General features: G+C 40.8%; 1 protein-coding gene across 3 annotated transcripts in view; it reads right to left on the reverse strand.

The window, feature by feature from the left end:
* Nucleotides 1-14189, reverse strand: part of vaspb (vasodilator stimulated phosphoprotein b) — a 34590-nt gene extending 20401 nt beyond the window's left edge. For 2 of the 3 annotated variants that reach the window (XM_085379417.1, XM_085379415.1), the window contains exon 1: nt 13676-14187. In XM_085379417.1, the coding sequence (XP_085235543.1) occupies nt 13676-13680 (5 nt within the window). In that variant the 5' untranslated portion in view covers nt 13681-14187. Of the gene's footprint in view, nt 1-13675 lie in introns of all 3 variants that reach the window. The other variant, XM_085379416.1, reaches the window with a different exon arrangement.
* Nucleotides 14190-15238: the final 1049 nt, after the last annotated feature.

The raw sequence follows: 15238 nt of genomic DNA on the forward strand, positions 1-15238 counted from the left end.
TATTCTTGCCTTCAGGAATAAATGCCTTTCTCCGTGGCGTACAGACTGCAAACAAGACAAGATCGCATCTCACGGAACACTTGACCAGATATGAACCAACAATTTTCATTCAACTTTGTGCTGCATTTTTTAAACCGTTTTTTGTACAGCTTTGGGGAGGTGATTCACACACACAACCCACACACAAAAATATATATGAGAAACAGGTGTCGCATACAAATTAGTAACCCTCAGGTGGCTTTGCTGTACCTTAGATGAGTAAACTGTGAATCATCACTTCTTTTTTTATTTTTTGCCCACTATAAAACGTCACATTGAAACCAGACAGAGAATGACAATAAGTCACTAAATAAAGTCTGCATTTAACCAACCCACTTCCTCCTTCTCCCTTGTGGCCTTTTTGAGAAGAACACAAAATGCGTTTCACAAATGATATTGTAAAAGCAAGCAGCTATTTAAATGCTTGCAACAGAAGAGCACCACTTACAGCCAGCAAATCTCATTAGATGATTAGAATGTGGTGAGATATATATATATATATAGATATATATCTATATATCTATATATCTATATATATATATATATATATCTATCTATATATATATATATATATATATATATATATATATATAGATATATATCTATATCTATATATATCTATATCTATATATATCTATATATATTCGATACAGTGCTTTCGGTTCGGTACGCATATGTATCGAACAATACAAAATTTGTAATTTATTTTATCAACTTTCCTTCTGACGATGCTGTCTGTGTTGAGCGCTCAGTGAATCTGCGTACGACTACTCCGCTAGGCTGCACTGTCGAGCGCAGATTCACTGAGCGCTTAACACAGACAGCATCAGAAGGAAGAGCGCAGGGCAAGCTAGCGAGACAGAAGTTAAGCTCTCCTTACAACATGGACCTCCCCCACCCTCATTCAGATCTGGCGTTTGGAATTATTTTGGTTTTCATGTGACGTATGACCCTGAAGGTAAGCGAGTCATGGACTAAAGTAAAACAGTATGTTGGATGTGCCATGCAATGCTTAATTACATGGGTGGGAACTAGTGTGTTAGCGCAGTTAGCTCGTTAACGTGTTGGCCGTCTAGCCCCATGCATGGGCGATCGGCGGTAGCTCGTTAATGGAGATTTGCCGTGTTGTGGCGTTAAGGTCATTTCAACGAGATTAACCTGAAAGCACTAGTGGGAACACAACGAATATGAGTGCACATTTACGCCGACATCATCCTAGTGCAAAGACAAAAACAACAAGCATGCTACTAACTTTAGCCGAGTCATTTAGACAGCTGTTTAATATGCTGCTGAGAATATAGCCCAGAAGAAGCGGATAGTATAGCTTTTATTTTGGAAAGAGACATTTCTCTGTAATAAACTCTCTTTTCCAAAGATGAGTGATTCCTCAATCAGATACAGGGCTCGCAATATCGCTAGCCCAACGTCCTGGAGCTAGCGATTTTTTTCAGTCGGGGTACCAAAATCTATCTCTTCCCTGCCCGTCGGGCTATTGTAGGAAAAATATATGTCAATGCTTTTGCATTCTTTCAGAAATGTAGCTGGGTAATTATGTCATTGGCATCGGTGAGCCACTGTCAATATGTGACATATTGAAATCGCGTTTAAATTTGTGCTTGTTTTTTTGCTTTCACTTTGCAATCGTGCGAACTGTGTATAGAGAGCGACAGCACTGATCTGTGAGTGATGATAATTTGTGCACTAATTCCTCTGACATCGTCTTATTAATCGTTAGCTTACTATGCAAACATGACAAGTGAAATCTCCCGCAGCTTAAACATGTGAGAGGTTGATCGCGCAGAGAATCGCTGAGCTTATGTGAGTGCGTGTGTAAAAGCAGCAGGATTTATATTTGACTACGATGACCTGGATGACTGAGAACCTTCACAGACAGATATATATTTTAGTTCTGCTGAGCCAAATAAGACAGGTCAGGGTGAAGAAGTGACAGCCAAAGAAAAGCTTACCACAAAACGGAGAAGTTATGACAAATCAGACTATAAGGCAAAAAGAAAGTGCAGCTTTATGGTTTCATGGACAAAAGAATTTCTGTGGCTGCGATATGATGAGCTAAATAACCAGGGCTGCACATAAGTGGTCCGCAGGTGCGCATTCGCTGTCAAAATAAAAAACACGCACAAGGGTTAGGGTTAAATTTAAAAACTTTACTTTTGAGTTAAAATATATATTTATAATTTTAATAAATGACAAATTAAAAAGGCATGAACATTTTTTTTGTATCGAAAAAATATCGAACCGTGACACCAAAGTATCGAACCGAACCGAACCGTGAATTTTGTGTATCGTTGCACCCCTAATAAATATAAAATATATATATATATATATATATATATATATACACACACACACACATATACTTATACACACACACTAAATGAAGAGTGAAAGTTTCACTTTCACACCAGAGCACCTGAATGCTTTACAAAGGGCAACGGTGGGAAAGTCATGGCCCAGATGGGCACACAGCTGCAGACAGAAGTGAGAAGAGGAACTGTTAATGGTGAAGGAGCACCGTGGGGAAACCCATCATGTGCCGGCACGTGAATGCTCCTTCTGCATCAAAGATTCTGAAACTGGGCAACTTGTATCGTTTCTTTAAAGTCACTCAATTACAAACAGTCCAGTTTTACTAAAACTGGGATTTAAAAAAAACTATTACTCTCATATTAACTTCCTCTTGTTTTGGACTCTAGACTAACTTTGCATGATTCTCTTGTGTTTTGAGCCAGCTTACTTCTGATTGGCCACATCTTGCAAACAAAATGTAAGCCTGTACAGATGTGCCTGAGATGTCCAAATTAAGGACATTTGCTTGCGTTATCATATATTGAGGAAGCACTAGAAGACACACACACACAAAAACACTTTCAAGCAATCTGAAGTCTGAGCTTTTGGCTTACACACAACGACTTGACCCCCGATGCCAACTCGGACACTGCGAGCCCACACAAAAGCCCATTGATGCTCAGCCTTATCCATTTGAGCGTACACTGACCTCACGTCACTCGTGGCCCATATATACGGCTGCCAGCGACGTTCAGCTGGACGCACATGACTCTGAAGCAAACCTCTGAGTTAATGTGATACATCCTGTGAGAAGTGCTTAGGGACTCTCCCAAACCTACAAGATAAGCTTTCAAACTGCAGAGTCCAATTTCTGCCGTGAGATAGACACAGCTGCGCCATAAATGTTAATATGTAGCTCGATGTTCACAGTCCGAGTACTTCCCTCCGGTGTGGCTTCTTCAGCTTATCGGGTGGACGAGGAACACAAACGAAAACGAGAGGCCATTTCTGAGGATTAGAGTGATGATCTTTGCGTTTGTAAGACACAGGAAGGAATTTTGGGGGATGAACAACGATTATTTGACATGTTTGTAAAAACGCAGAGTAAAGCAGAACAAACTTAATATAGCACTACGCTTTTAAAGGAAGGAATCGGCTACATTTCGAAGTCCTGCTATTACCATCAGTCTCCTTTAAAACGATTAAAAGACTCATTTTCCCATTTGTTTATGATAATGCGTTTATAGGGAACAATTAAAGCAATCTACTGCTCTTCTTGCTTCACTGTTTTTTTACCCTTTTACGTCTGGTTCTTCACACACAAGTCCTAGCATGCTGCTGAAGGTACAGACAGACACACATACATGCTGCAGGCTACTGCTTTCCGCCTCCATGAATCAGCAACACAGAAACATCTAGAATCAAACTATTCTTAAACTATTCTTCGTCTGAATGGAGTCAAACGCCTGAGCATTCTTTGCCTGCTGACTCATCTTTTGCTGAGCATCCACTCTCGGGCGCTGTGGAAAAACTTCTTTGGCCAAAAACGTTCACTTTGTTGTCCAATGACGTCAAGAGTGGATACGAATCCCCGCTGATTCAGAGGTGGCGCGGCCTGCACGTGTGGTGCGTTTGTGTGCGCTGTGGGGGACAGGACTGGCACACTTTTAATGCCCATATTTGGAACCATCTCACCTCTGTCCTCCTCTCTGAGCTCAATTCCTTTTACAGGTTGGAGCATATCCTCCTCGACTCAGGCCAAGAAGGAGGCACGGCTCGCTCTCTGAAGGAGAACAATCCCCTGCTGATCCAAACTCTTTACTCAGCCGCCCTGACTTGTAATGCTCCTTTCCTCTGAAATTAAGAGGAGATGTCTCTTTTTGTCAACTTTGGGCAAAAAGGAAGGAGGCAACACCTAAGTCACACTTCCTGCTTCTCAATGGCATTCCGTCCATAGCTTTTGACCTTATGTTACTTGCCAGAAATGCTTACTTGGATTATCCTCACTTTGGACAAGCCAAGCTTTTTTCTTTTCGGTTGTTTTCAATTGCTTTGCCTCTGCAAAGTGTTCAGGGCAACAAACAGAATGTTTATTGCCCTGAACACCAGGCAATAAACATTTTTAACACGTGACCCTTTAACTAAAGGAAAGTCTTTTTAGACACGCAAAGCTCAAACTTTTACAATTCAGGACTCAACACACTGAAGAAATACAGAAAGGGAAATACTCAGTTTCACAGTGCAACCAGAACAGCAAGCACAACAAAAAAAATACAAACTGTCTCATTAGACTAGATTATGCACATCACGGTCATGTGCAAAAAGATGTTCGATGCAGAAAGCAGCTCAGTCCTCAACAGAAAAAGTGAAACATGAGTTGACTTTAAGTAAACCTTCTGTTACAAAGCTTCAGACAAACCCAGGTCAAACTCTCCAGTGTTAATGTATAAATGATGCCTACTAATTATATAACCCAGTGCTTAACAGATGCATGTAACTGGCTCTCCTCTGAGGCTGTTCTTTCCAATACAACTGTCAATCGGCAATCGCCATCATTCCTGATAAGTGAACTTATGATCTGAGGACCTCAGATGGGAACGTTAAAAATGGCTGACAACATAAAGCTGTTTTATACCAAGTGTTGTCCATTATGCTCCATTAAGCTGTGGACCCTCTGATGAACCCACTGCATCTTTATGCCCATTAGCACTGCTGACCATACAATATACCGCTGCAGCCTTTCTGCCCAAAGTGATCTATGGTTTTACTCCAGTGTTAGCGGCAGGCTCTCCATCAGCTCGTATGATGTCACTAGACCGGGCCGCTGCAGAGGAGACCGGAGGCTGTGTCGAGTCTTTAGCTTCATTCAGTCACTGTGCAACAGCTACTGTGCACATACTGTGTTATAGCACGTGTTTTAGTTTAGAGTTTCTTCTCTGGAAATATTTAATTTGCGACAAATAAAAAGCAGGGCAGTGAAATCAGCTGGACTGCAGTTGTTGTTCTGCTCTGTAGTTTAGAGAAGTGGAACAAGTCCTCCAACCGGCCGTGGTCAGAGTGATCCTCCATTCCAAGGTCTAATTTCCACTTTTTTGAGTTCCTAAAACAAGGAACTTTTCAATTTTCTTTTTCCTGAAAATTAACCAAAGGGAATAATCCTAACAATTGTTTCCTGTCATGGAGAGTTACGTGAACAGATTTAGGAAACAGAATGAAAGTATCAAAGCAGTAGAGGTATATACTGATAAAAGCTCAAATCTGCAGTTAGAAATGGCACAGATCCAAATGCACAGGAAGTTTGTTATCACAATTCTGACCTCATTCTTGACACAGTTAAGCTAAGGATATTATTTACATACATGTGAAATCTAATCCTGCTGCCCTGGAAGAGAAACTTCTCCCCAGGATCATAACAGCTCAAAATGCTTTGAGAAGTCTTATCTTAAACAAGGTCGTAGATGGAGACCCAACACCTTAGTGTTTACAGTCTCCGGCCTATGGAGAGGAAAAACGCTGCGGGTGGGCAAACAGCGTTTTCTGATCACTGGCTAACTGACAGCTGCAGGTCTATATTAGTTATAGCGAAACACCGTAAAACTTACAAAACACCAATACCGGCTGACACAACGCCTAATGTTTACTTGGTCTAAAAAAAAAAAAAAAATTCCTACTTCCTGTTTACCTTAAACAAAGCAATAGCTTTATCAGTAAGACCTGGGGCCTGTGCTTCGTACCGCGCTAAGTGAGTTAGCTGGATGAGATTGTTGACGATTTCGCGTGATCCTGGATCGTTCGGTTCCCCGAAGCCCATCCGGGACTTGCTGTCATAGCAACAGAGCCGTAAGCGTAAACCTGCTGGGGAGCAGGTTTACTTTATGTAAACAGGATTAGATCGCGGCCACGCAGGTATGTCCGCGTCATTCATACGAAAGCAACAGCGATATTCCACCACTGTTTCACCATAAATAAATAACATCAATGTAACTAAAGATAATGCAGCACTTGATCCTTTTATTGATTTCACACAGATACATACAGGTCATTCCCTAAAAAAGGGAAATGTACTATTAACATTCTATTACATGTATGTGATTATTACAGATGTAATTCATATTTCAGAGTAGTAATTGTAAATTACTTCGCGTAATCAAGATGAGAGACCACGGCTATAAAAGCGAAGGTGGATTTGGGAAGTCTGTCGCAGTCATATCCTGTCCGTTTACGCGAGCAACCCATTGCGGAAGGTGCAAGATTGATAAGGAGAGTCCTCAGAATTCAGCGTATATTGCGGGACAGACAGGATCCGTTAGCTCAGCGCGACAGTGTGCTCATAGAGAGATATCGATTTTCCCGTGAGGGTATTATTCACTTAACCAACTTGTTGACGAGGGGGTGCAGGACCACCACCTGTCTTTTTTTGCTCTGCCCTTTTCTTGGTTGCTGTTATAAACAAACAGATCATTCCAGGGTCTCTTTTCAAGAGACGAAAAGCAATATAAGTGATCAATATTACCATTCTGTAGAATATTCTTATATTTCACTTTTACCTGTTCCCATGTTCTAGTGGGTCCTGTTGTGGCTCTAATGTGAAAGGGGATATAATATAACATATTATAATATAATATAATGTAATATAATATTGGATAATATGGTGTGATATGATAAATCTACCCTACCGCCTACTGGTGTTGGCCAGAGGGGCCGATGGCGCAATATGGCAGCCTGGCTTCTGTCAGTCTGCCCCAGGGCAACTGTGGCTACAACCGTAGCTGCCTCCACCAGTGTGTGAATGTGAGAGTGACTGAATAGTGGCATTGTAAAGCGCTTTGGGTGCCTTGAAAAGCGCTATATAAATCCACTCCATTATTATTGTTATTATTGAATTACTTACGAGTTTGATTTGTCAGCAACTTTCTGCCAGCCCTCTCTCCTTGCTTTTGCAGCCTTTGCAGTGTTCCCTTGCGTTTTAATTAAACTCTGAAACTCCTGAAATCCCTCACTCAAGAGTTCTTGCTCTGCTGCCGAAAAATACCGAGCCGAGCGCGCTCCTTCGACATTTTCGCCGACCAATCAAGGGGTTGCCGATCAATGTTTCTACTATCGATGCGTAGCCCCTGTTGGGCCACCCAGTGATCTCACATTACTTCATCCAGCTATACTAATCGTCAACAACAGGTGTGTTCGGGGAACCGGAATAGCGAGCTCAGAGTCAGCGCGATAATTTGGTCTTGGATGTTTCATTTGATCTTGGATGTAGTAAGCGACGTACGAAGCACAGGGCCCTGAGTGGCTTGGCCAACAACCATGCCACTGTTATTAATGAGAGTACGTCTCTCCATACTGGATTGAACGGTCAGGTGAACGTCAAAGCCACAAGAAAAAATTCTGAGCATTTTTATTCAAAAAGACTGATAAAAATAAAAGATTTATCCACTTCAAACAAATTTACAAGAATGCTATGTTTATGTACCTCCAGACTACCCATCACTGAGGCAGTAATACAGATTTCTTCAAAGACGAACGTCCACTTAGTAGTGGCAATTATTAACTCGCATTTCCCTCGTCATCGTTATGTAAACAGGCACAATAATGTCGCAAAACACACATGCAATCACCCATTTCCTTCTTCTAGTTGAGCATACACTTCTCAACAGTTGGCATCTACAGCCAATACACACAGCTCAAATTATCATCACAAAGCACACAACATTAGGACAAATTTGAGATTTTCCTCATTGTTAACATTTTACCGTGTTGACCGCTGACTTTGTGTCTCACACACATTTCTGCGTTCCTCAAAGTGAAATTACCGTTTATCTCAAAACGAGTCCTGTGGCTTTGAATACCAGCGCTTTCACTCTCAGTCTTTTTTTATTTTAAACAAGTCAGTGAACCTCATCAACTAAAGTTAAAGCATAACCTCAAGGTATTACTCATTGTAGTACCAGCGCTGTGTAGAAGCAGGAGACACAGGCAAAAGGAAAGAAAGATGCTAAACAGAAGAAAGAGGATGTGCAAAACAAGCCATGTTTATGCTTAATAAACCAACTTATTGGTGAAATTTTATCACAGGGATCACAGAGTTATTAAATAATTCAACTTCCCTCCACGTCAATGGTTGCCTAATATTAGCAATCAGTAACACAGTCCCTAATCATGTGACCAACCGCTAAACTCTGAGTAAACCAACAAATCCACATAAAACCTTAACAAACACACAGATAACGTCCAGATACACGACTCCTACAAACGACACAGACTAATGAGATATGCTTGTATAACTGGTTATCAACCTATCCCACATTCCTAGACTTATACGTATATTTTTGTATATATCAAAAGTTGATACACAGCTCAGCCTCATTAGGGTTTCTGTTTGCTGTCTTTAGTCTCAGGTTTTATGACACAAAGTTCACTGAAAAACTATTTCATAACGGTGAAAAATCACCAGCAATGGTTAACTTACAGATAAGTGATCATAGAGTTTAAAAATTAAAAAAAACAAACAATAACCTAGAGGCACAATTATAGACAAGCAATATGAACTACTACCTAGGAAACTGGATCTGTCACCAAGTATACAATAGAGGATATTGTATGTTGGGCAACTCTTGCAGCAAAGTGCCTAATCCAAGAGGCTGGCCGGCATAATGGCCTATTTATGAGTACGAGAGGTGGCAGGAGGGGTAAATTGGTTCAGGGTGGGGGTGAGCTGTGATTGGATGTTTCGGGAAACAAAATGCGACTAGACGGGGCCGTTTTAATAATGGAGGGAGCTCAGCGACGAAGCACGCAAGCTTTGTGATCATTTCGACACACCGTCACCCCGACCGTACGGCAACACACCGACGAATCTTTCAACGCGCAGATCAACGCGCGAGCCTTTATGACGTGTGAATTGAAGACATTATTCTTAATCTATTACAGATAACCATTCCCACAAGCACATCCCAATTACTTCTGGGCAGAGGGTTGAGTGAGGATACATGGAGGTCTACGGGTGGAAAAAACTAATTTCGTTAATGTTCACATTAAGAAAGTGTAATCAGGTTTTTTTTTTTGGAAGGAGGAAGTATTTGGGCACAGTTTGCAAAAGAAAGCGAATCGCAATTTTCCTGTCAGCTAACAAAAATAAATAAATAAATAAAAATGCAGACTGATCCTTTACCTCACACTTATAATTGTGTGCAGCAAAGACTCCACATGGCTTAAAAGTAAACTGCCACTGTTATAAGCCTTGAAAAGAAGAATCCAACTGCGCAAAGGAATTAGGAGAACAAGTGAAGACATGAAAAGAGAAAAAAAAAAGAAAACTATTTAGCATCCCTACATGAACATTACACAACACCATGGCAATAACGTCGCAACCCCAGAGTTTCATCATGATATCCTTACATGGCCGTATGCAATCGTGTTGCTAAATGCCTAAATAACAGCCACTCTTAGTACACGAGGGTCAAGAGGTTGAACATTTAATTGTGGCAGATGATACAACAGCAAAACTACATAAATCACGGTTAGAGCTGCATTCCTTCCAAGTAAGTGCCAGAACAAGGAAAAGAAAATTTCTCGAGACACAGAAGAAGGGCTGGCGGAGGGAGGCCAGTTCACTGCTTTTAAGGCTGATCAATAATAAGCTTGTGCAAGAGCACAGAGACACATTGAGCTTGGCATCACTTTCACACATGCACCGTTTCTAAAAAGGGCACAGGAAACCCATTAGACTGTAAACATTATGTTAAGCAGACACATTACACCTGTCTGCGTTTATGATCGCTCCTTGTGTGTTACTTCTTGAGCCTGAGGCAGCTACACTGCCAGTCTCACATGGGACAAAGTTTTTTTTAGCTAAAGATTCAGTCAGTGAGTCACAGCGAGAGACGGGAGTCACCTCTCCGATAATAACGTGAATCATCATGCAGATAGATGCACTTTCTGAGTAACCTAAGACAGTTTCAAGTGCGGGCAATCAGTACAGCGATTGTTCACTGTGTGCAGATACAAAAAAAAAACAAAAAAAAAAAAAAACATAAGGAAACACTGAATATAGCGACTTAAAACTTGAAGAAATTTGCATTCACACCAACAGATCAACCCTTAAAGTCAGTTCAGTGGAGCTCAGAGGAGGAAAAGGCCCATTTCCACTGATGTAAAAATTAAAAACCAGTGCAACCAGTCACACCTTTTCCACTGGAAACACATAACTATGTTTTTGTAACATCTACATCAAGGACTTTTCTTGGAAAGGTTCTTGCCAATCAAAACAGGCAACTTGTATCATGTTGAGTGACATCAGCAACCCTACATTTAATCTAAAAAGCACAACATAGTAGCCACTGTGCCAAAATGTGTCACACTGCAAAACGCCTGGCGCCGTCTTCACGAAAACCTCTGTAACTTTGCTCAGTTTCATTTCAGCAGCATCAGTCTTTGCACTGATAATATCCATATGTTGATTCATGGATCTCTGGAGTTAATTATCTACCTCAGCATGTTTTCAAAGGGGTTATATGCTATAAAATACAACAACAACAAAATAAAGCAAGGAAAAAAATCGAATTTATTTATGTTCCATCCTCATTTACTTTGCCAAAGTAGCATCATCTATAATAGTTACACCTCAGATAAAAGCCTCACAAGTGTTAGCTTTACTTTACTTCTCACTTTGAGAAAGGAACCTCAGTAAAACCCTCAGGGTTTTAGAGGTCAGGACATTTTAAGGCCATTTTATTTAAAGACCAACTGCTGCTTCACATTGACATGCTAAAAAAGCAACGGCAAAGCTACCAGTAAACATCTAGAGCCATACAACACCGTATTCTTTTGTTTGTGCTGTAGAAGTGGCGTCATGAAAGCGTGCTTTGACTGCAACGGGTTTATAACTGAATCTCAACTGGAGTGCAGACATTAGGCAAACTTAAAGCTCAGGGGCCAGAATTGGCCCCACTAAAGACTCAAATCTGGCCCACTGGAAATGTGAAGGAGCGCGTATGTTTTGAACTTAACTGTGTTTTCATAGGTTTTACAGCTTTTCCTATCTATTAAAGACTGTCCACACCCACTACCATGCATACTACAGCAAAATAATTACCTAAGCGATAAGCAAACAAATACCAGGAAAGTTCCTATTATTGAGATTCCACAGTAAAAGCAAATTATATTTGATCCTTACAGCAGAGTCTGTGCATTATAACCGGTCTTAAATTTCACACATTTATCATGTAGTTTCACTGGTCAAGCCCATATAAGATCAAACTGGGCTGTATGTGGCCCACAATGACTTTACCATCCCTGGTCTAACGGGAAACGGTGCTAATGTTTCATGAGAAGAACAGCAGGGCGTTTCTACGGGTTGCACATTTAAAGGCAGCCCCAAGTTGGGATGCTTTACTTAACCAACTGGGTCAGTTCCTGAACTTTTGACCAACGGGGTGCACTTCTGTGTCAACATTTACATTCCACAGGGATAAGTGACAATGAACATGAGTGGGGCTGCATACCAGCCTTTATCTATTATACAAGGTGACGCGAACTGTTTGGGCCACAATGGAGGGCTAGCCAAAGCATGATCGTTTAGAGTTAGACAACTGCATTCATTAAGCCACATGCAACCTTCCAACTTCTCTGAGGGGCAAGACACAACCTGCACATGGGCAAAAAAATGCTCTTTGCTTACACACTGTGTGTGTGTTTTTAACTGTGTCTTTGCTGACCTAGTTTTTGGATAGTGAAGTACTTTTTTTTTTAAGTCTGGCTGGAGTTATTGATAATAAAGCAGCGTAATTATCTTATGAGGGGTAATATTGTATTACACATAGAAAGTAGCAAGGTAGGTATATGCTGGTTGATTTGCAAGTTCTAGTTTGTAATGCTTTGTTGGCCGAATGTCATTACATCGAGTAAGTAAACACAGTAATCTTTGCTTATTGTTGCTGTTACCTTAAATAATGGCCTTATTAGAAGGGTATGTTTTATGCATAACCTGTGGCAGGATCTCGGGCAGCTCGGTCACCTCCCGTTCCTGCTGTAATCAAAGTCAGCATGCAGAAATATGTGCACAACAAATACAAAACCCGGACCAACCCATGCGCCTGAGCTGAAAGATATTGTTACAGAAAGGGCAGCGCAATAGGTTTGAGATAAAAAAAGAAAAGAAAAGAAAAACTAGTCACTCAGGTTATCAGCCTGCACCACCACACATATTTAACTCTAAACTCCTTGGCTTTCTAAGTACCAAAGGTGTTCGTTGACATAAGGGCTCCATAACCGTTTAAAATGTGAAAGAGTTGGAGAGGAAGAAGGGGGTATACAAAAAAAATTAATAAATAAGTGAGCCCAGAGAAGCTCCAGCCAGGCAGGAGTGGTGGCTTCAAAGCGTGTAATTGCCAACTGCACAGGCTGTAACAGGACGGTGGAATTTGTGGACATGAGCTTTCCATTTTGTTCCTGCTGCAAATATCTCTTCAACTGCCAGAGGGGGGGGAAAACTGTCCACCAAGAATTAGTGTAATGCATGTCTGTGGACTGCATGACATGAAATAAACAACAACAAGGTGACCAGGGTGGTTATTGTGCAGCTGGAAGAGCACAAACACACCTTGCTGTTGCTGTCTGCGAGCAATCCCTTTTCATGCTCTAAATATTAAGATAAGATAACCTTTATTAGTCCCACACGTGGGAAATCTGTTTTGTCACAGCAGGAAGTGGACAGTGCAAAAGTTATGAGGCAAAAATTAGGATACAATAAGAATAAATACAGTACACAACTGTACAGAATAGAATAAAATAAAATAAAATACTATATACAGTAGAATAAAATAAAAAGCTGATCTGATATTAAGCTGATCTCTGATCTTCGGTTACACTGCGGAGGTTTTATTGTTCTGGGGATTTTAATTACTCAAACGACACTGCCAGAGGAAATCTTACGGTAGCTAAACAAATGGTCACTAATGAGTGTCTCAAAAAGCTGATACAAAAAGTATCTTCTTGTCATCCGACCTGCTAAGTTAACTCTCAGCCAGTATTTCTTGAAAGCACTTGAACAGGTGGGACCGGACACTCAGCATTACGGCAATTCTGCTACACAGTATCATGTGTGGTTGAAAGGACACCAAAACAACTAAACGCAAGAGTTGCTTCTGAATGAGAAATAGAAGTGAACGCGTTGGGAACACCTGCTGTAGCGATTAAGCGAGCGGACAAGCACCGTGGAGCAGGCTCTACCACGTCAGAATAAAGGTCGTCTACTTGGAAAAGTATTAGCCGAAACACAAAATGTAGCCTGGAAACACAATGAAGATGAAGGGATTTGAGCCGCTTTACCCACCTCATTGTTCGGCCAGAGTGGAGATCCTCTCCTCGCAGGCAACTTTGGCTGACTTCAGGGGTGAAGCCCGGCTTGAAGAGTCAAACCAGCCGAATAAAAATAATATATATATATATATATATTTTAAAAACTTAGGAAAAAAAGAGGGGAAGAAAACCGCATCGACACCCGCGAATGGGGTAGCCACAAGCGGGATAAAAGAAGCACACCTCGACGATTTCCTGGTTGTGTGTGTTGAGCGGGAGGGGAGGAGGAGGAGAAGGAGACGAAGGAGGGGGGATACAGTAGTGAAGCGGGCTTGTCAACTCCAATCACTATCCCACAGTGGTTTCTACCATTTAAAGAGGTGAAACGAGAACCGGCGCGACTATGCTAAAAACTGAACGTCTCCTCTCACACTTTCAGCTGCTTTAGCGCTCTGCTTCTGGACACCGAAGCCGTACGCAGGCGCCAGGCTTTTCTCGTTCCCTCGGTCTCTCGGTAGGACTGTGTAAATTCATTGGAGTGTGGCCCAACCCGCCGGCTTCAAAGTAGGCTGCAATCCCATGGTGCGTTCAAGTCCTCTCCGTATAATTCACATTTAGGAGGATGGGTTTTTCCCTGGCTTTTAATGGCTTTTATTCTTGTTTCTGCGACCTAAAAGAACAACTCTCTCTCTCTCTCTCTCTCTCTCTCTCTCTCCCCCTATATATATAAGATTTTGAGCTATTGTATCAAAACTTGGGGTTATTATTATCTTCACAAGTTTTGACTTATTTGTGAACAACTTGAAATTTTGAAATTCAAAATTGTGACTCGAAAGTTCAAGTTATTATCTCAAAATTTGGGGGTTTTAGCTCAACATATCACAATACATGTGTCAAGTTACTCATGTTCTCAGACTTGACTTGTTGAGAAGCCTAACTTGAATTTTCTACTTATTCATTCAAATTTTCGATGTAAATAAGTAAAAATTGTTAGTTTCATCTCAAAATTTGCAGTTAACATCACATCATTTCAAATTACATATGTGGAATTTTCAAATTACTGACTATATATCTCAAAATTTGAGTTATTTACTCACTCAAAAGATAGAGATTGAAATGTAAAAAAATATTATAAGAAAAGTAACAAATACATAAAGTCAGAAATTGTTCAGAAATACATGTTCAAGGTGGAACTGTTTGACAAGCATTGTTTTACACAAGCTTTACCTCCATGAGCAGTATCAGCATGCTAGTCTTTACTGCTACTACTTTTTGCTACTTGTGTTTTTCTGACAATATTTAAGTAAAATTATTTGCAGTGTTTACCTGTTTAGCATTCTTTCATAATGACACCAAACATTTCCTTTAACATGATGGGCTTCACTGTGTCTTTTAGCATACCTGCAACTTACACCACAGAAAGGGTAAGGGTGAGTATGTTTACATAAGAACTTGAGGAACGACTGCATGCATTTTACTCCACAAGTAGTTCTTCCTCTTCTTGTTGTCTTGTATTCCCAGAAAGCCATAAAGACATAAAAATTGCTCAGGAATGAAAAATCTAAAGAAAAACAAGAGCTACTTGAGCCCACTCCCT

Source organism: Rhamphochromis longiceps, linkage group LG14 (genome assembly GCF_057381845.1).
Source record: "Rhamphochromis longiceps isolate RC_006_pf linkage group LG14, R_longiceps_female_GT1.1, whole genome shotgun sequence".
Taxonomy (NCBI): domain Eukaryota; kingdom Metazoa; phylum Chordata; class Actinopteri; order Cichliformes; family Cichlidae; genus Rhamphochromis; species Rhamphochromis longiceps.